Consider the following 23,497-nt stretch of genomic DNA (forward strand, 5'->3'; position numbering starts at 1 on the left):
AGTCAGTTTTAGCATAATCTCATTATTACACCCAACAGGAAAAGCTAATTATATTTTGTAAATGCAGACCATTACTTCTTTACTTCATGAGGCATATTGTTGTAGGCAAAAAAAAAGAGTAGTAACTTAACCTTGGTGACAATGGCAGTAAAATACAGTAGTTTATGTAATTCTGTTCGCTAAGCTTTTTACACGCTAAGAAATTATAATTTTATGTTTTCCTTTTTAATTTATCATACACAAAATTACTTAGAACAGAAAACATTGTGACTGTAAAAAAGATTCAATTTTATTTCCCCAACAATACTAAGTAGTAATGAACCTGGGAAATTTTGTTGTGTTCTGGTGATTTTTTTGTTTGTTTGTTTATTTATGACTGCATATGTTGATTTACTATAGTTGTGGTGATTTAAGCTTCTCTATAACAATTCAGTTTTTATTCAGTGTAATTGATTATGAATGAAAATAAACCCAACTGTAAACTTAAAAGTAAATGTTATAAACAAGAAAATAATTTTATTGTCATGACAAGTACAGTATAGAACACATATAGATCTGGGTGTAGATAATGATCATACATGTATGTAATCATCGTCACATACAGATCTGTAGGTTTAGTGATCGATGAAAACTTCTTGTGATAACTCTCAAGATTATGTTTGCAATAAAATAAGTTCAAATATTTTTTCTCTGAAATTAATATCTAGTCTCTGTCATAATAAATTGATAAGACTGTTATATTGTGGAACAGTAATTTCTTAAATGTAGTTAGTTATCAATAGCTTTTTCAGGATTATCATCAAAATGCAATTTAGTGTTATTTTGGTTACAAGTGAGACTTCAGATGTATGGTAAGAAATGGGAAATTAATTTAAAATTTTAACTTTTCTAATGATAAACTGAATCAGACTAGACATTTGTTAAAAACTAGCTTCAAAATGCCTTCATTTGTCTTTGTAATTACAAAAAAAAAGGATATACAACTCTTAATGATCTACAATTAATGATTCCCAATCTATTTATGAAGTAAAATTTAATTTTAGGCAGATAAATTTTAACACAATCATAATTAGAAAACAAAAATTGGAACAAGTTGTAGTACAACTTACTTGTTTGAAAGTGCTAAAATTATCTTACATAGGACCAAAATTGAAAGTGAAATTTCTGTATGATACGAATACCTGTGATAATCTAAAAGTATTTTCAAAATGTTTAATATGTTCTTAATAAAAAATATTTTTACACTGTGTAATTCATTTTCCTCCCCATTATTTGGTAGTTTATGAAGCCAGAGGAATTACGTTTGACTCGCTCTATTGAGTACATATTTACCAGAGGATAGCAGACATGTATTTATTCATAATATAACTTTAATGTTTTTTTGTGTGAATATTGATCATTCTCAAACCAATCACACTCATAAAATCTTTATTCAAAATTTATTTTGTACCGCAGATTATTACCCATTGAAAAGTTTTTAAAAATTGACATTGGTACACTTTAATTTAATATGAATGTTAGAAAAATTTTACCTTTGTCTTAGCTAGCTTATACTTTATGTCAAGCTTCTTTGCTTATCTTAACTTTTAGAAAGCTAGCTAGCTAGCTTAGGTAAACTATCTTGACACAGTAAAGTTCTTCAGCTACACTGTACTTTAATTTACTCGTGTTTTTAAAATAATTCATTGTTATCAAAATTCAATCCTTCAATCAATAATTTTCAGAGAATCTTTTGTCTTAAGAAAGAAGCAAAGTATTTGTAGATATTAATGACTCGGTGTACAATTTTTTTTTTTTTTTATTGCTTATGACTTTTATCATAAGAAACTTAATCCATGGAGGCTTTACAGATTCTATATTCAAGATACTTCTTGAACTAAAGCATTTTCTCTACATGTAATTTTAAAATTGCATAAGGTTTAATAGTTTTAAGTTTTTCTTACATGAGGGTTCTGTGTTGATTTCCAGGAGGAATGGAAATTTTCATATAAAAACTTAATTTTACAATAGACTTGAAATAAATAACAAAAAGGATTCCACCTACTGTATGAATTTTAATCTCTTGCTACCCAAACATAGCATCCCCATATATTGACAGTTGTAAGTAATGTCAACTGTTTAGTTGATAGTTCAAGAATCTCAAATATTTTACACAATATAATTAAAATAGTTCAAGATATGAGTGTAAGTAAACTAAAATTTACTTTAGCTGATTCCATTGGACTGAGTGCAATATCAGCAAAGAATTCAGCCGATGCTGAAGCAGCCAAGTAGAGCCAAGTTCTATAGACATATGAATTTTCTTCTCCAATAATATCTGAATATGTTACTTTAAAGACTTCATAAAGTCCAAACTTGCACAATCCCTACAAAAGAGAAGAAAAATATTAATATTTTTTAAAAAACATACAAAAATTAAAAATACAAAGTGTGAAATAATTCCTACTTCTCCAGAAACTAGATGGTGCTTTGATACTTTAAATTTGATTCCTTTAATACTTCAAGAGGAGAAAGCTGTTTGTTACTGTAATGCAGACTTAAAGTTTATGTCTGTTCATCTGTACCATACATATCACAACAAAAATAACCCATAATGATATCTACAAACCTAAGTATAATACAAACAACAAATATGATCTTTCAGACTAATACAGATGCAAAGATGATTATAATTCCTGTTTTGCATAGGACAGACTGGTAGGCTACTCACAGCATACTTAATCAAAACAGTGATAAATGATTATTTCATATCAACAGATATGTTAGATAAATCAGACAGATTAAATAGTATGAAATATAAAAATACATCTTATAAATATTCTTAATGAAAAGCTGTAATTCAAGCTAATCTCGTTATTGGATAAAAATAATATATTATGCTTTTCTTGTAATATCCCTCTATTATTAAACACACTTCTCTGGCAGTAATTCTATCATTCCAACATATAGCTTACATCAACATCATAATTAACACTGAATCCCATGAATCAGGAAACAATGTACTATATTTACACGTATATAGGCTGCACGCATGTATAAGTCACACCCGGTTTCTGAGACGATAATTTTAGGAAAATATTTTCTTAGAATTTCATTGAGAGACGAAAACAGAGACAGCAGTATTGAGAAACTTAATGATGTTGCCCCTCCACACAGAGGGATGAATGTTGAAAAGCTTCAACCACTTGCCAGGTAACAGTACCCCATGAGAAAAAGGGAAAGGGGTAGAGAGCATTCCTACCAATATTGTATATACTCTTTCTTTAGTTGACTGGTCACTCGCTAAGCAGTGAAACATGGGCTGCATAAGAGGAAGTTACAGGGTTAAATTTAAGTTGCAAGTAGTGTGTTATGTACAATAAAATGGAACAACTGGGAGGAAGTTTGATGTGAGTGAGAAAAATATGTGAAAGTGGATTTAAATGAAAGATGCTCTTGAAAAAACATCCCAAAGTCGACAATTTTTTCGAAGAAGAAGGTGAAATACCTGGAATATGTCAAGAAAATATGGACAGATGGATTTTCTGTATTCATGGAAATGTTATAGTTTAAAGTGCGTCAATTATCAGACAGCATGGTAATTCATGCTAGTGAATTTAAAACTAGTTATGTCTGGGCAAGGTGCTTCATAGCACAAAATGATCTTGTTATTCAACAGCAGACAGCAATGGTGCAGCAACTTCCAAACACCTACCAGGAGAAACTGTTTGTGTTTCAAAGACATGTTCTTTAGTTACAGAAATCACACAATTATTGCACGAGAGCAGTTGGAAATGCAGATGGTATTTTTCAATAGGCCAGCTGGTGGTTTTCAGCTGATGAAAAATCAGTGCACGTGCAAACTCCAGGAGCAGAAAAACAGGTACAGTAATGCTAGGTATTATTTCTGATGAACCCAAACTTCCATCTTACATCATTTTTAAAAGTAAAACCATACTTAAGGAGAAGCTACTGCCTGGAATATTGGTAAAAGTGCAAGAGAAAGGGTAGATGAGTCTTTCTTTTGTGCATGGCTTAGTTTCTCAAACACAATTCTCAATTGTGAATTGGTTGAAGACAGTGTGGTTACGGCATCCAGGTGCACTGTTACATCTTTGGTCCATGCTAGTCATAGACAGTTTCCGAGGCCATTTAACAGAAAAAGTAAAGAAGAAGTTTTAAAAAGAGAAGTGCTAGGAGGGATGGCTGGCATTTTACAAACACTCAAAGTTTCCATTTGCAGCGTTTTTATCACAAATGGAGATGCATACGATGGAAGTGACTCTGCCTGGGGGTTTGAAGGAAGCTTTATTACCTCAGTTCTGTGAGTGGTTCATTGCTGCATGAAAACTCATACCACACGAAATGGTCACGAAGAGTTTCAAAGTTACCTCCATTTCAAACTCAATGGACAGCACTGAAGATGACATAATACGGTAAATATCATGTGGAGCAAGAACTATAGTGGTGGTGATGAGGAAGTCAGTTGACAAGTAGGGCTAGATGTTATCAATGCAAAATGGGGTCAGTTATTCTTTTCACAAGTTAAGTTTCAAAATGTTATATTGTTTATTAATAATTTTTTTTAAAGTGACCTGTACACTTAAAATCGTGACATAAGCCGCACCCTATTTTTCCTCAGCAATTTTAGGTTAAAAAACTGAAGCATATACATGTGTAAATACAGTATTAGAGTAGCTACCTGTAGTGTACAAAAACCATTCTATAACAGAATGAATAATGGCCTATATTCAATAGTTAGTGAGTTCTTATGCATGTAAATCATGCTTTCTATGGTGTATTCATTAAAACCAGTTCAAGATATGTAAAACACTTTTAACTTAATTACTTAACACTATAAATGTCTCAATAAATGTCTTTCTCAAGAATTTGTGTTTTTTCACATTTTTTAGCTACTATTGTTTTTTCCCCATTTTAGACATACTCTAATGCATGTATTTTAACAAAAAAAAATGAGATGAATAAGTGAAAAAATTCAAGATCCTTGCCAGAAATGGAACCTAATACCAAGTGATCTGGAAACCAGCATAATAATCACTATAATAATTGGCTATCCTCTAAGAAATTAAACACTAGTGATTATAATAGTAAATCATACTGAAATTACCAACCTGCATTGAATATCCAAAAAATGTTGGAGCCCATCCTTTTGCTAATCCTTTTGTACCATCTTCTTTTAGTGTTACCTTAAAAAGTAAAAATTACTATATTTATAACTATACTGTATGAGCTTCTTGAAATATTATTTTTAAAAAAATCTTGTAATGTTGATTAACTGAAGGATAGTTGCAAGAGGTACCTGTATCAGGTTAGGAAAACATTATTTTATCTTACTATTGAAGAATAAAATTATTTTTTAACAAAAGAATATTTAAATATCCAGTAAGGATAACAAAATAAGATCTGTTTCAGTTTAATTTCCTTAGATTAATTCAGTTTTGCTGTATTTTAAAATTTACTGTAATCTTGAAACTCTAATTGTACTTTACTCTAATTGTTGAAATATTTAATGATTCTGTTAAAGAAAAAATACCTTAACTTTGGAATTAAATTTAGTTTGGGATTTTACAATAGTAGAATTAAGCGTATTCTATACAAAAAAGAAATAATTCCTTTCGACACGCCGGAAGACGGAGACGGGAGACGGAGGTAGATTTCACCAGTGCTAATTAAGTGACAAAATAAATTTCCACCTTAAAGTTAAGAAAAACTTTTACTCCCTTAAAAAAAATCTTGGATTCACCACTGCTTTCAGTTGTTTTATTTTTTTAAACAAGATTAATTTAATCTTGTAATTTTTTAACATAATTTAATCATTGCTAATATTTTGTCATTTATAAGTACATACACTACTGTGCCCTTTTTTGAAAGTCTCCCTCATTTTTATTTGTTAAGACATTGATTGATAAGGTTGTTACCCAAAATATTCAAACAGTAAGCAATTTTCTAGCAAAATGTAGTGTACCATAAAAACTGGTGACTTTGGGCAGCATGGTGATTTTGGACAAAAAAAAGACATTTTTTAATTGGACTTGAGATGTCTTACTGTATAATATTTTTATTACTTTCAAGTTATAGGTGACAACACTAGGTTCTGAACACTGATTTTGAAGGTCTCTAAACACCTGATTTTGTAATTGAATTGTGTGATTTCTTATAAAGTTTAAGTCATACATTACCCAGAATTTTAAATCTTCTCAACTTTTCCTATAGGTAAGAAAGTAATTAAAATTTAATTTTCATTCATCTGTCTCATGTTTAATTAGATGATAGTGTATAAATTATGTTTTGACAAAACTAGTATTTCATAGCCTCAAATATTTATTACTTCATTTATTCCTTTGTGCACTGAGGCAGGTAACTTTAAACATGTCCAAAGCCACCCCACTAGGCAGACATTTAACCTAAGAAGTAGAATTCTGCTGATCTATTGTTTATATTATTTAGAATTTGCTTATTGATGGAGTAATTGTAATTTCTGAATAGCAGGAATTTATTGTTTTTAGATAAGATGGGAAAATATAAGAAAAAAATTGCAGGAAAATCCTATGAAAATTATTCTGAAGAGCAGCTTAGTAAAGCTGTTGCAGACCGGCAATGTGGAAAGTCTATAAGAGTGAATCAAATAATTTGTCACAGAGGAATGAAACATCCAATGCAAAATTACTGACAAATCAAAACAGTCATATTCTGTCATATTTTTAGGAACTCTTGTCAGTCATTGGTTACCACCTTATATTGTTTATAAGGCCAAGCATCTATATGAAAGCTGGACCATACTGGGGCCTAAAGGAGCCAGATATAACCGATCCAATAATGTCCAGCTTTCGACTGATTTATTTGAAGATTGGTACTTCACAATAGCTTTGGCATACTTAAAAACACTGCCAAAAGAATTCCCTAAAGTTCTGATTGGTGACACCCTGGCTATTCATATTTCTTTAAATTTCATATCTTCCAGCAAAGAAAATAACATTATACTTTGCTTTTTGCTAATCAGTAGCACTCATATTCACAGCCACTTGTGTGATTTAGGAGTTTTGGATCTAAACGAAGATTAGTTTTGACTGAGTGAAAGTTAGAAAACAGAGGAACAATTCCAAAAGATCAGTTCCCTAGATTATTAAAGAAGTGTCTGGATGACACAAATGAACATGGCAAAGGAGAAAAAAGCTTAATTGCAGGATTTAAAGCAACAGGAATTCATCCTTAAAATCCTGAAAAGGTCTTAAAACACATTTCTCAAATAGCCACAGCTGACCCAAATCAGGATGTGAACAGATCTATTGATAACAAATTTTAGTCATTTCTTAAAGAGCTGTATGAGAAAGAATAACTCCTGCCACATTAAGACTGAAGAGAGTTAAGATCAACATTCCTGCTGGACCAAGTGTTAACAATTTTGAGGATCCTCTGCCAATTACATTAGGAACACAAAAGAAAAAAGTTAAGAAACTTTGAGAAGATGAAGAACAGAAAGATACAGTTGGAGATTTGGAGTTCTCATCATCTGAGGCTGATGATTCTGAGACATCAGTTGTTGAAGACTTTGAGAATATTGATTACAAAAGCCTAAATATTGATGATATTGTTATTCTTGAGCTCAGTTACATGAAGTATAATAACCAAAGCATACAAAAGGAATTTCTTTGTAAAATTATAGAGAAAAACTCAGTTGATAGTATTCATCGTTCATTCACGAGAAAATCTTCAAAAGCCACAATTTTTTGTTTTTCCAAATAAGGACAATGAAGCAGATCTTAAACTAAAACATATTATAAGTGTAGTCAAATCTTTATTTATAAGATGTGAAAGATATGCATTTCCATACGAACTATAAATTAATTTCAACTTATTAATTCAATTCAGTTAATTTTTTTAAAAATAATTGTATTTCTAAAATGTAATTCAAAGATAATAATTGTAATAATAATAATAATTGTAATTAATAATTATGATAATAATTGTAATTGTTAATTTTATGTAATCTACTTTTTATATTAAATAGATACTATTTCTTTTTTATGTCCAAAGTCATCCATTAGAGAACATTTCTTTGAATTTTTGTGCAAAATAAGGCTGTGCCTTGTCACCTACCAGTTCAGTTGATTTTGGACAAAAGGGTTTAAAAAAAAAATTGTTTAAAGATTAGATGAAAAATAAATTAACATTACATCTTGTTTTATAGGTAAAGACCAAACTTTTCATTCAATTACAAAATCTCCTATTTTATTTTGTTAATTTTTTAATGGATTTTTTGAAATTGTCCAAATTCACCTTTATTTACATTACAAGTGTTTTTTAGGTTTGGTGTTGAACAGGAATTGATTCATTAAACACAGCTCCAACCTTTGGTACTTAACTCAATTTAATATTCTTTATTCTCAAGATGCTTTTCCCTGAGGCATTTCAGGTGTTGTACAAAATATCACACTATTAGATGATGCAGATTACTCTTTTGCTAAGATACAAACTGTAGATTAAGCTTACATAAAATATAGATTCTGTCTGTAGGTGAGTGAAAACAATTTTTCAACATATTATACACATCACATTATAACATGAATTTCCTTTTCTGCAGTGGATACTGAAATTATCAAAAAGTATGCTTCTGTATGAAATGTCAAAAAATTAGATCTTGCCAAATTAGTTACTGTTTAATACTATTGGTCTGTAACACATCTTTGTTTAATGACCTAGAGATGTATTATTGTCTTGTATTTTATAGTATCGTAAGGATGTTACTGAGTACAACTTTTAATTAAATTAAACTTCATCATATACTCTAGAAACTTCCACCACATCATCATAAATTAAAGTATTTTTGTAATTCTAACATTCAAATCCACTTTTCATACTAATATCTTTGCATTAAATAATAGTATTAGTAAAATTTCTAGTCTTATAATTTTTTTTTGATAGTAAATGTAAACAATTTGAAAAAATGTAAACAATTCTATCTTATTCTAACCTTGAATTTGTTGCTTAATTTTACCTTAAATCCATTAAATACTGATTTGTATTTTGCAGGGTCAACTTGAATTCTACATTTTACTAAATCCAATGGGACCACTAATGTATGTGTGATTCCACAAGACAAAATGCCTCCCAAGCCACATAATGCAAAGTACTTTTGTGAACCGAATGCACAGCTGTCTATAAATATAATACAACAAGAAATTAAAATTAAATTGAAATAAAATCTAAAATTAACACTTAATACTACTTACTAATAATACTTGAAAAAGAAACACATGACCAAAAATTCTAATAATTATTTCTCACTGTCATTACAGTAAGTTTCCAGAACTGTTACAATATTGTAATAATAATAGTACCATCCACAGAGCTGTGCATTAAAACCTTGCGTTTTTATTCTGCATATAACTGAATCGACTGATCAGTTGGAGACAAGAAAGATAGGAAATTATAACAGAATCAGTGACAATGAATTTTACAGATGATTTGTCAATGACTATATAACTAAGCAGTTTTATGGAAATTGGAAATGTAATCAATGATCTTGTAAAATGGATCATGCAGAAATTATATTAGCTTTTTTTATTATTAATCCGATTTCCGAGGTTTTCAGTCTTTCTAAAAGTAATAATGTAATGTATCCAGTGGAATCCATAATCAAAATACAGGAAACAAATTACTCCTTGCTTAGGCTCATGATATAAAATAATCTAAAATAGGAAAAACGCATTGAGAAATTGGGTAAAAAGACATTGAATAATGTATATATGTACCTAGAAAATTATCAAGATTTACAAAGAAGTTTTATTAAATGCTTATTATTGTATAGTCCATTCCTACTTATTTAGATTCAGTTATGCGGGATCTCACTGAGGAAGTCCACAGAAAAAATGTTTCAAACTCAAAAGACGGCAGTTAACATAATTTTTGTTTTAAAAATGAGACACATAAGGAGAGATTAAAACAGAACAAAATGATTATTTTCACATTCATGATGAATATTCTTTCATTATTTTGTCACCTTTTGACTTTGAAGGATATTTGAAATATATTAAAAGAGATACTCCTTCCAGTACTAGAAGTACACACCTAACTATACCACGCCATAAAATGGAAATGTTTAATAAGAAGTTATCCTATAATAGAGACATTTTTTAAAGCTACCCGACACTTGAAAATGTGAATGTAAGAAGGAAAGTAAAAAGAAAAGGAATAATTTAAGAAGCTATTTAAATGAAAATTGTTTTTATCTGTTGATGAATTTTTGTTATTCTTATCCGAGGATAAACCCTCCTAACAGAGGATTTAGCTTCTCTTGAGTAAAATGAAAAATTGCTTATTGTTTTTAGTCTATTTATTGTAATGTAAAAATATTGATGAATTCTGCAACTGACTTATGTACATATATTTTTTGTGTATCCATTTTAACATGAAATTGTGTTAACTAAAAACGATGATCCAATACCTTAATAATTAAGTTTAAATAGATAAAATCAAATAACATTAAAATTTTATATATAATTTAAGTGAAATGGGCTAATTTAATGATAAAATTTACAAAGATAACAACAGATAACCACACACCAAATATATTATGTCTTACTGGAATTTGTATCTATGTCAAGCGGCATAATTTATTTGCCACAGGGACTCTTTTCTTTTGCCTAGCACTGCAGTTTCACTACTTGCATGTGTATATAAAAATAAAAGCTTTATATAATTTTATTTTATTTATAACATTTTTTTACATTTTTGTTGACTTATCCTTTACAGAAATACAACTATTACTACTATTTTTATTGATTTTAATGAGAAGAATAAAAACATTTTTCTATAAAGTTGGAAAAATTAATAGATTTTTTGGAAAAATATTTTACTCCAAAAAATTAAAATAAGAGTTCTTTAATATAAAATGTGAAAACTATCCTAATTTTCAAGAACTTATAAACATTAGATTGGTTATCAATTACTGTTATAAAAATAAAACAGAAGTTGTATTTATAATCAGGTTTATAGAATCAGCTTACAAGTCTGTAAGAGTTAGTTAAGCTTGCAGCTCAATACACATGTCTCATTAGCAGCATTAAGACAATAATAAATGTAGAAATACTAGATAACAAATAAACTGTCATTTGAAAAATCATGAAAACTAAGAAATTAGGCATTTATTTATAATTAATTCAAGAATAGTTGTAAAATGAAAGTATAATCGTACAGCTTAAGAAGACAAGATTTATAATATTCATCACAACATTATACAAATTTGGGTTCCTAACCCTAAAACTCATATAATTTAATCTTAAATTATTAATTACACAACTTCCAGCATCATCTTAATTAATTATGTTTGTCGTGTATGGTAGCTACCATAACTGGAATGATTGTAGACAACTAAAATGAGACACAAGTCGCTATTTAAAATATGGTATTTTTATTTCCTATAACAGCAAACATCCCATGCATAATAAAAAGAGAAGATTGAAATTACATTTTTTCTTGCTGTCTTCAATTAACAAAATATAGGCCTACTGTTGCACATAAACATACCAAGCCCATTGAGTTGTAAGCTATATTTATCCCTGCATAATGAACATCACAATTCTCAGAAAAAATATCTTTAATTCATGATGCCTGTTGTATCTCAGTTGCTTTGCACGTTACTGCCGTAAGAAAAACTAGGGCATGTAGTACAAAGCAAAGAAGTTAATGTACTTCTTTCCATAATGAAACAATGAATTACTATACACATCTGCTCAGTTGAGAAACAAACATAAAAATAGTAATTGAGATAAAGTTCCATTTATTCAATTAATGAAAATCATCAATCAATGCCTATATTGTAATTATTTCTTTCTCTTATACACAGTAATCACAACATAAGTATATTGGTACTTTATCATGTAGTTACATTATATATGTAACTACAAATGCAGATATATGTATCTGTAAAATACATTTTTAATAAAAAAAATGCTATAAATTGAATTTTAGAAATGTATTACAATATATAGGTAAAAATAATTTAAAAAATTAAAATAATATAAACACTACCGTTATTTATTTTTTACACTTCAATTGTCAAAACAAATGTGAAATTTTGGGAGAAAAAGTTGGTAGCTTTTAGAATATTTAATTATTTTACTATTTCGCTGTGATTCTTTTGGCTTTAGAAAAAATGCTGGGCATCTTGCTGTTCAAACTACTGGAGAGATTTTGAATAGTAGTAAAAAAAATATTTGTGACAAAACCATAACCAAAATTTTAATTAACAAGTTTTGCATAATTATAAGTTTTTTACACTTTTAGAATATATCCATTCACTAAAAGTATTAAAAAAATTATAACTTTTTAAAACAATAAAAAAATTATTTTTAATAAATGAATTTATTGTTAAATGGTTGTATAGTTGTACATTTAGTTGTCACCTGCTTGTATTTTTTATAAAATAATATTTACAATTTTAGTTCACTGTTTTTGATTATATAACAGTAATTATTCACCTTGTAAAAAAATTTATCCATTTTCTTCTTTTATCTAAAATTTTTATATTGATATGTTTATAAAACAAAAATAATTTCATTGAGATAAATCTTTTTGTTAAATTGGCAAATAGCTGAATGTATGAACAACTTGGCAGTGATCCAGGTTAAAGCTGTTCAAGTTATCAAACAAGCACAGTAACGTAGCCTTCACCATTTCTTAAAATAGTTTCTCCTCTAAATGCAAGTGTGTCACTCAAGGGGTATATGAAATGATAATAATGTCCTCATTGAGAGAAACTTATCAAAATCAAATCATTGTTTTTAAAAATATATTTATATTGGGTATTTCCTTGATTTATTTTTTTAAGCCTGATATTTTATGAACAAAAAAACGTAAAATTTTGTAAATCTTAAAATAATCACAATTTTAGTGATTATACTAAATTTTTTTAAGTCTACTTGTGACCAAAATGAAAAATATTGTTACTGTATGATGAAAGAATATAACATATTATATTACTACATACATTTTCATTCATGTAGAATATTAATTTGTAGCCAGCACTGTATGCTTATGAATGAAGAAAGGAACAGACCATTTATTTTACAACTCTGTGCCTTGTACACATCTATATTACCTACATTTTGTACAGCTGATAATGGATCCATTTTTGTAAAACAAACTAGCTTTTAAGCTGATAACTGCATATTTTTATTTAATTACTATTACCTCAGACATGCCTCTACATTTATTTTAACAAAAAGGAAGATAAATTTAATAAAATGATGCATGAAAACATTCAAGATTCTTCTTAGAGATCATACCTGAGATCAGCTGACCTAGATCCCAGTTTGCTAACCATTTTATCAACTGGTCACTCAGTTTTATTCCAATACCACTATGATACGCATTATGGTAATTTATTTTTAAATACTAGTATGTAACTAAAAGTAAAAATAAATAATTTTACATTTGTTATTAATTTTTATAAGAACAGGAAAAATGCATAGAATGCCATACATTTTTCATTAAAAAAATTTTCATGTGATATTTTTATTTTATTCATACCTAATAAAATCAAAATATATAGATCAAGTCAAAATATAAAATAATTCTAATGTTAGTATAAAAGTATAATTCCTATAATTTTTGTTTATAATTTAAAAAAAACTTTCAACGAACAATAACAAATACTCTCTACTGAGTTGTTGGGTTTCAATTATTAACTGTCTCAGGAATGTTGGCCTGAATATCAACAATACTAACTACTGGATTGTAAATGCGATAGTAGTCTTCAATGGTGACATTAAAAAACAATTTCATCTTTCTTCAGAATGTAATATTAAACAATTTTTTATATGTGCCTTCTTGGTGTTGTTAGTGATGTTTAAAAAAGTTAATAAATTGTTCATAAAAAGGTATTGTTATGTAGGTATTATTTAGAATATGCTTAATTTTTCTATTTCAAGAAATATAATTATTAAATTATGCTAGTTTAACTGCTAATCAGAATAGTAGCTAGCAGCTATATTTCAATATTTCTAATTTACAGCAATTAGAAATATTGAAAAAAAATCATACTTTTTCTTTCAAATTCAACTCAAAACATATTCTAAGAAAATATAAAATATGTATATTTAAACATATCACTTATAATTGAATGAATGTAATGAAACTATTACCTCCTGGAGCTATGACTTTTGTTGCTGCTGCGCCAATTGTCCTTCCTTGAACTAATTCTTTTTGTTGAATTTGTCCTTCACATTGAGCTGATTGAAAAGGATTAATAAATCCATTTCTTTTAGATGTCTCTAAAATTGTTTGCCACATTTTTATGCTTAAATAATTATTTTTTAACTAGTTAATTTAAAACTGTCAAATTAAAAATTAAAAGACAATTTCTGTTTAAAATAATGAATATGATTTGGCTTGCCCCTGCCCTTTCTGTATGTACTGTGCTGGGTTAAGGGGAAGAGGATTGTGAGGTAGAAAATATTAGATCTGTAAGATTCAGGTTGTCCAGAAATAGATTTTACTTGGCTTATAAATATTCCCTCTATAACTAGCTGTACTAATCACATCAGTATTTTTCTGTACACAATAATTATTTTATCATTTAAGTAAATTCACTAAAACAATCTAATTATTTTTATTTTAAAAATTATTTTAAATTTATCTCACTCTTTATAAAAATAGTTTTTAAAAGTAATTCATTAGAATTCATTGACTGGCTATTAAAAATAGTTAGCTTATAAATATAGACATTTCAGCTTTGATGCTACATATTGTGTTACTATACCTTAAATCCAAAACCTGAAAATAATTCAAACTTTTATAAAATATAAATTTTAATTAGTAATAAACAAAAAGAATATTTTATTTCAAATAATTCATTTTTAACAAGTACAGTTAAAAAAGTTAGAACATAATACTTAATTCTATTAAAATATGTGATGAATGCAACAAGTATAATTGGCTTAGTTCCATAAATCCTAACAGTTTATGAATACTTTACCATAGATAAAGAAAACTATTCAACTCATATAGCATAAGCTTTATTAAATTTGCAAATCAATCAGACAAGTTTGATAATTTTTTTTTTTTAAAGTATAATTTGATACAGTAACTTCAGCCCTACTATATAAGTATCATGGCTGAATGTATAAAAAAGTGATTAAAAAGTACAAAATAAAATTATAATCATATTCAAAAGAATTTTCAGAAATTTCCAATCTAATAAGTTGTTAGCAGGTTAATTGTCTTTAAAAAAAGTCAAGAATCGCCAACTACATTACAATTACTGCTTTCTCGTAAAAATATTTTAAATTGTAGCGGGAATCCTACTCTAGCGTTCGTAGTGTTACGTGAACGAATTATTTGTTTGAATGTCATTTGTGACCGTGCATAACTGTTCCGTTGCGTTGAATATAGTTGTTGTTATTGCGATAGTTTACCTGATAGATACTCTTTTTTTCGGAAAAATGTTAACTGCTATATCAGATTTTTCCAAATAGTGTTTTATTTTTGATAGTTCATTTGAGTAATTTTAATCATGGTAAGTACAATGTTTACGTTTTTAATTAACCTAAAATTTCCATCGGTTTAAACATGCTTTTGGAGCAGCTTAAAAGCATGTTTGAACTGATGAAAACAGTTTGTTCAAAAACTAAGTTGCAGCAATTTTTAATGAAATACGTATTTCTTTCCAAGCTTAAAGTTCGGTAAGTAAATCGGAATGCAATATCCCATGCTAAATTATTTTATTACGATGTAGTTAGACGATAATTTAATTAGGAAGACCAGCCTTATCTAGTAAGCACTATAGCACCACATTGGGATTTTTGACAGGCACCAGATTGGTAAAAAAGCCTTAGATAGACCTGTAGTTAAAGCTACGTTCACAAAATCACATAAACACCTAGGATGCAGGAACTCTATACAGGTTCTCAGATCCCTAACACTGATACAAAGAGCATCCAGCCTAAGGGAAAGGTTGACATTGAAAAAAGTATGATATATTCAAATATAGATCATGAAAAAATATTATTTTTCCAAGTACAGGGTACTTCATGCCCCTTTCTAGCAGTAGTGAAATATTCATCCACAATAATTTGGAGTTCTAGTTACCTTTAGTTAGGATTGGATTAGTGGATTATTGATCAATAATTTTGGATCAGCCAGCTCAAATATCTGCTAAATCAATTGCTTTTCTTCTAAATATTAAATCTCATCTGAGAATAAACTCATTTAAATTAAATTACTGGAAAAAAAATTAAAGTTTTAACTTTAATCAACAATTTTTTAACAATTTAATCAGATGGTAATTCTGAGCAATTACTTTATCAGCTTCAATTTTGTTCATACTTTAATATACCACAGAAAATATGCTTTGGATCAGGAAAACATGATCTAAATGTTGGACAGTGGGTGATCCATGCAAATTCAAGATCTTTCTTTGTTTCTCCTGTTTAGCCTCTAGGAATTATCATTCAGGTACTATTTCAGAGGATGATATGTATGATTGTAAATGAAGTGTAGTCTTGTACAGTCTCAGTTCGACCATTCCTGAGATGTGTGGTTAATTGAAACCCAACCACCAAAGAATACCAGTATCCATAATCCAGTATTCAAATCCTAATAAAAATAACTGACTTTACAAGGACTTGGAACGCTGGAACTCTTGATTTGCAAATCAGATGATTTGGGAAGACTCACCACTAGACCAAACCGGTGGGTTAAGGTCAAGGTCTGCGCTGCTTTATCAATACTTTAATCAATTAGCAATAAGTTTTGTGAGTTATTGAAACCTGTTCATATGCTAATCTGTTATGTAGAGAGAGGTTAGGGTCAAGGTATGGCAATACTTAGCACCATCTTATAGGACACTTAGAGAAAATTTATGTTCAAATAGAAATATAGTCTCAATAGAGAGATAGACTACACCACATGTTCCATGCTATTAGTGTGTGTAATATGGATAATCACCTTACAAAGAGCACTGTCAGACTGATGGCTATTAAGGTTAGTTCATAGTTTATTCCTCTCCACAAAATTCTACCCGTAACTTTAACCCTAATCCTAATCTCTCTCCACAGAATAGATTAACATCTGAACAGGTCACCATAGCTCAGAAAACTGATTACTAATTGACTAGAGTACTGATAAAGTGGTGCAGACTTTGGCCTTGGTGCTGCCCAAACCTGCTTTCTGATATTTAGAGCTTGCGTTTTTGTGATCCTAAGCATACCTACTCTGGTATATTAAAGTATGAAAAAAATTGAAGGTGATTAAGTAATTGCTCAGAATTACCAGTCAGACTTGGAATGTTTTCACATGCCAAAAGATTTTTGCTGCTATATTTTCAAAAGCTTTAAGCAACTAAAACACAAAAGTATTTTATAATTCCTCTTATCTGTTTTAGCAGGAGAATTAAAGGATATATATTTTTAACTAATACCACAAAATACAGTGGAAGTGCTGTATTTAGTGGCTGGCCGCAAACATGTTTAAAAAAATTTTAATGTTTTTAAAATTAAACATTTTTAATTAACTATTTGACTACATATATTATGTCATATAGGTAATAATATTATGTTTAGTGTTTTATTAATGTTTTAATGTATAATTCACGTTTAATCAACTGATGAGAAAATTCCTCAAAAGCGCTTTTGATATATAGAAAAGAAAAAGAAAAATAGTAAGATAAGGAAAGAGCTTTTATTGATTCTGTATGTTGGTGGATTGTGCTGAATTTTGTTTATGCTTTTGGAATATACATATATTAACATATATATATCTTGATATTCTTTGATCCAAAGCATGAGTGTCAAGACGTTTTAATGAGATTGGTAGGATTATATAATATAGAAATGGTTTGATTTTATAGGAATTATTGAGGTTAGGGAAAAATGAAACTCTAGGTCAGAAGATTGTAGAATAATCAAGACAAAATCAGATTGTGGAAATAGAAGAAATTCTTTTTTTGAAAGGGAAAACGACTATTAAATGAAATGCAAGTTAGATGCAGCTCTTAGTGAGTCTGGAGCATCATTTAAAACTGTACTGATATGGATTGTCGAGTTTAAATAAGCTGTGTAGATTAGCATTAAAATGGACACCTAGAGGTAACCAAAGAAATTACCACAAAAATCTATAAAATCATCTTTGCATACCTTGGATTAAAAGTCGGAAGAATAACTAAGATGGTAACCATTTCAAGTTAATCTGTACACATTATTCTACAAGAAAATTTGGCTATAAAGAAGCTTTGTATTTGATCACATTCAACCAAAAAATTGTTCAAGTGGATATTCATTCCAGAGTTTTAAATAAGTTCTTCTATTGAAACCCTAATAAATTTTTGCATCAGTTCATTGTTGTCAGTGAGACCTGGGTTCATCACTACACACATAAGATAAAGAGATAGTCAAACAATGGACAAAGATAGGCAAACAGACATTAGAGAAGGCAGTCTTTTGCTGGAAATGAAGGGCATAACTTTCATCCACTATTTTACAAAAGGAAAATCAATATACAGCAAGCATTACATCCATTTGTTGCAACATCTTAGTGATGAAATCAAGAAAACAGGTCAGAACTGGTCAAGAAAAAAGGCCTATTTCCCCAAGGTGATGTGTCAGTTTATAGTAAGGCAGTTGCAATAATCAAATTGCTACCACATCTGCCCTACTCACTAGATTTTGCCCCCCCCCCCATGATTTCTAACTATTCTTGAATCTAAGCAGGTGGCCCACAGGAAAAAATTTCTGGTGACAGTGAAGTGATTGATGCTGTGAATGGATGTCGAACAATTGTTCTATAAAAATGGTGTAATGGTCTTCGTACATTGTTTAGTTAAGTGTCTAGAGCTAAAAAGAGGTATGTTGAAAAATAACTGATTATTTTTTCCTAAACAGTTGTTTTCTTTTTCATTTACTTTTTTTTATCAAACCACCCTCATATAAAAGAGATAATAAATAAATCTGAAATTAAGATTTAATTAAACAAATAAATAAGTACAAATTAAATAAATAAAATCAATTAAGATTTTTTGCATGATGATTGGCTTAGAGATTCATACATTAAATATAAATCCTAAATTTAAAGCATATTAAAAAAATACCACCAATCAAAATATTTATTCTTAATTTGGCATCGAGATTGTAGTTAATAGCATGCAAAAAATCATTAATTGAAATTTAACCGAGAATGAATGCACCACTCTCTACAATTTAAAACTTTAATATTGTATATCATAATTATTAACTGATGTCATGATGGTGCCATCATGAAGGCACTCATGCTATAAAAAATATTTAAGCAGCAAATATTGATTGTTAAAATGAATATAAATTTTTTGTATTTTGCTTCTAGAATGCAGTCTAATAAATTATTAAATTTAATAAACATTTAAACTGACTGCAATGTACCTTATTTTAAGGTAAAAACTGTAAATTACGTTAATTTCTATTAAGGTAAGGTTATAATTATATCTTAAAATTTTTGATATTTGTTATTACTGGAGTCAAAAAATATATGTGACTTAAAGTATTTGTTCATTTAATAGTTGTTTTGCATGTTTATATTTCAAGTTGCCTGAAATTTCAGTCGCTAGCACTGCATAGCGGCACTATTCTTAACACTCTTGGTTGTAATATCAAAAGAAGCTTGATTTAATACACTGACCTGAAAGTAAAGTGATACTGTAGTCAATTTAGAAACTGTTCCTTAATTTTTAAAACGGTACATCGTAGAAACCAAAATTCAAACATTACAAACATACTACTGAGACATTTTTCAGAAGTTGTTGATTTATTTGATTCTTAGTTGAAGTATCCCATTCTCTTTCATATTTGAAGTTATTATAGTGAAACATTTGTATGTATTATTATAATATAAAATCATCATTCATTAGACATTTTCAGTTAACTCTAAAAAACAATGATCCACACACAACTGCTGCTTCATACAAATTATTTCCATAAAAGATATTATTAATTTAATAAGTTTTAGTGACTTCTGAAAGGGTAACAGATATTTAAGAAATTGAATTTGTAATAGCTTAAGTATTTTAACTGGAGATTACATAATAATAAAAAAATGATAATCCTTATGTTTTAGAAATAATTAATATGCTACTGATTATAATTATAGCCAAATATCTTCTTTTTTTTTGTATTTTACATTTTACTTTTTTTTTTACAGATAAAGAAATTCACATTGTTATTTATCATTATTACCTTATTTTCAAGATATGTTGATTCATTTATACCTACATCTCCTTGTCCTGATATTTTCAAGTATCATCAGCTGAACATATCAGATGTTTGGGTGGGATTGGTTCACATTCCACCACCGCCACCTCCACAGGCATTTTCATCAATTAAACTTAATGTTTACTTATATTTAGAAGCTATTTTACCGACTGTAAGTATTAATAATTGATTTTTTCTGGTTTATTTGTTGCTACTGTTATTTAACAAGTTTTTCTTGCAATTTCTTTTTACGTTACGTGATTGTAATTGTGGTATGAAAAGAGCATTGTTCCTAGAACAATGCACTTTTTATACAACAAATACATATCACTAGAAAAGTGTCCATTGTCCAAGACAAGAAAAATTTTCTGTCAGAGCTTTATCTGTAAACAGCTGCTCCTGTTCAGATAAACTATAGGTTTTTGGGATGGAACAATTTAGTATATGAATTGATGGCAAGAACACCTAGTCTATATTTCAATCTCTGATTTTTACTGGACCCATTGAATGCATCTACTAATAACATTATTTTATTTCTTATTTTACATTAAGTGAAGTAATATGAGAAATGAATAAATATTGGTATTCTGCTATTACGTAACCAACACATAAGCGTATCACTGTATTACGTGTAAGATTGATGTGTTATGTTCAGGTATATAAATAAACCCTTACATTTTATTTTAGCATTGTAAATGGTAATACATTTTCCTTTAATTCATCAAGCTTCCTTTAATTATATTGTTGCTTAAAATTTATTAATTCTTATGTTCAAATTATATTACATCTACATCATTAATAAAAGATTGTATTTTATTATTTTATAATATACTCTAATACAAGTGCAGTTAAATAATATTTAAACAACATCCCTATTTTCATATTAAATGACTGTTTGACTTTTTTCTATCTCCATAAATGAATCTCCTTGTATTTTTTGTATTATGTTTTTTATGATAAATTTTAACTTCAGTAATTAGCTTCATACTGATAGTTAAAATATTATCCTATGTAATACTATTTCATAACAAAAATTCTTTGAGAAAAAAATGAAAGAAAACCAAAGAGACGTCTTCTTTTTAGTACTTTGTAACTCAAAACTTGACGTGCTTGTGAAATACATAAAAAAGTATATAAATGTATGCCCTATTTCCTGCCTAATTAATTGTTTTTCTCATAGGCCTTTCTCATTCATCAGTTAATCTTTTCAATTTAATTATTTCATTCAAGAATTGTTATATTTGAAGATTTAAAAAACAATTGTCATGTTTACTTTCATTTGCTGAACAAGAAATTATGTAGAGAATAAAATCACTATTACATCTATGATAAAGTTGTACAAAAAAGTAGCGGAACTCTGCTGGTTTTTCATATATGGATTTCATGAAGATATCATTATTTTTTATTGACTAGTAACTTGTATTATGATTTGTTCGCTAATTTTTTAAATCTAATATTTAAATGTACAGTAGCCTGTGTATTTTATTTATCAATAGTAAAAGTTATTTGGGGCATGTTTTAAGGTAATATAGACAGATATGTGCAGGGAGAACATAAATTATTCAGTACATTTTAGAGGTTAATAAATAATGAAGAAAGCAACATAGTGCGCGTTGATTTTCTCAAACATTAGTGTAGATACTAGAGTTATTACACAATTTACAATCACAAAAGTTCTACACAAGTGCCTAAAGCTTCATGCATACAAAATTCAGTCGGTGCATGCAATTGAAGATGACAATAAACCATGCTGTTACAATTTGCTCTGTGGACATACTTGATAAAGTGAACGAAGATAATGCATTTTTAGGAAAAATAATCTTCTCTGATGAACACAACGTGATAGATCAAAGATTAATATTTGGTGTGCATTGACTGCTTATGAAGTGATTGGACCATTTTTCTTCGTTGAACCAGTGGTTACTAGCGCTAGTTATCTAGACATGTTTGAGGAGTATGCAGAACATTGGCAACCCAATGTTTACTTCCAACAAGATGGTGCACGACCACACTGGTGTTTACATGTTAGGGACTAGCTACATGAACAGTTTCACATTGTTTTGTTTTCACAAAACATATGACTCCATGTATTTCAGAGTCGGCGGCTACATCAATTTTCCTATTCACTTTATAATGTAATAACTCACACGTAATCAAAGATATTACAACGCAACAACTTACATATAACAATGCAATGTTTACATTACTAGCATGGCCATGAACAACACAGATTTGCCAACCTTGAGGAGAAAAATTTCCCAGCGGTCTTTACTTTAGAGATATCCCTCGTATATTAAGTGTTTGTAAAATTAACTTGCTGAGTTTTAGTCACTGTATTTAAGATATTTTTGTAATTACAATAAATATTAATTATCTGTGTTGATGTTCAAAATTTATGTTAATTTTTTTTAATCAAATTTATTTGACAATTTTTATTTTTCAGAAATATGTTGGAATTTTAGAACTTAATGAGCCACGAAAAGCAATAGCTGCACGACTAGCCGAATACATCTGGAAGCCTATTTCATATATTATTCACTTTCCATTATTGAACCCACTACCAACCGTGAAAATTATTTCTGTCAATAATAAAATACTCTGTGTTGGACCGCCAGGTAACATAATAACATTATTATCATATTGGCATTATATAAAATTATTTCAAATGTAAAATGTGTGTACTTTTTATACCCTTAACATTTGAATATTACAATATTCTGTAATATTATTGTATTCTTTCACTGTAATATTTCTATTCTTCAGGCAATTATTCCTTACGAGACCCTATATTTAAGATAGTTTAAATTTTGAAAATTTGTTATTTCAGGTTATACGGTTGTTACGGTTATACTATAAGGTTTTTCTATGAATGGCATAATTTCATTTCTATACTGTTAATTGGAATCTATAGCCTGATTAAAGCAGTGTGATCTCTGAACGTGTTGACTTCCATAGCCTTAACTTCAATTTACATCTTTTCCTCTCTCATCATCTTTCCACCTTTGATTCAGTCCTTAGTTTTCATATTCTGTAATTCTCCAGTACCACCTGTATTCCACAGCTTCAGGCTTCTTCACAAATGTATTTTCAAGCTAATACTAATTGCCTTAATATTAATGCTTTTACTAAGCATTTCAATATTTTCTTCTATAGCCAGTCTTGTAGCTCCTTATTAATGCACACAGTTCTTTATGATTGAGGCATTAATGTAGTTGATTTTTATGCGTGAAATATGTCTTTTAAAGAAATTATAATATTAATTATGGGTTCAGTATTTCATA

At 28.7% G+C, this 23,497-nt stretch overlaps 2 protein-coding genes across 2 annotated transcripts in view; one reads left to right on the top strand and one right to left on the bottom strand.

Annotated features, from left to right (window-relative positions):
- The window catches only part of LOC142323396 (solute carrier family 25 member 3-like), a 32,609-nt gene extending 18,158 nt beyond the window's left edge, over positions 1-14,451 (bottom strand). Inside the window, exons 1-4 of the mRNA XM_075362964.1 lie at positions 14,145-14,451; positions 8,996-9,156; positions 5,112-5,186; positions 2,205-2,366 (exon numbers count right to left, since the gene is read on the bottom strand). Coding sequence (XP_075219079.1) covers positions 2,205-2,366; positions 5,112-5,186; positions 8,996-9,156; positions 14,145-14,292 — 546 coding nt within the window. The 5' untranslated portion in view covers positions 14,293-14,451. The remainder of the gene's footprint in view (positions 1-2,204; positions 2,367-5,111; positions 5,187-8,995; positions 9,157-14,144) is intronic.
- Positions 14,452-15,365: 914 nt separating this feature from the next.
- Positions 15,366-23,497, top strand: part of LOC142323397 (serine protease gd-like) — a 49,103-nt gene continuing 40,971 nt past the window's right edge. Inside the window, exons 1-3 of the mRNA XM_075362965.1 lie at positions 15,366-15,517; positions 20,167-20,388; positions 22,660-22,831. Of these exons, the coding sequence (XP_075219080.1) occupies positions 15,515-15,517; positions 20,167-20,388; positions 22,660-22,831 (397 nt within the window). The 5' untranslated portion in view covers positions 15,366-15,514. The remainder of the gene's footprint in view (positions 15,518-20,166; positions 20,389-22,659; positions 22,832-23,497) is intronic.

The sequence above is a fragment of the Lycorma delicatula genome, chromosome 4 (assembly GCF_047948215.1).
Source record: "Lycorma delicatula isolate Av1 chromosome 4, ASM4794821v1, whole genome shotgun sequence".
Classification (NCBI taxonomy): Eukaryota; Metazoa; Arthropoda; class Insecta; order Hemiptera; family Fulgoridae; genus Lycorma; species Lycorma delicatula.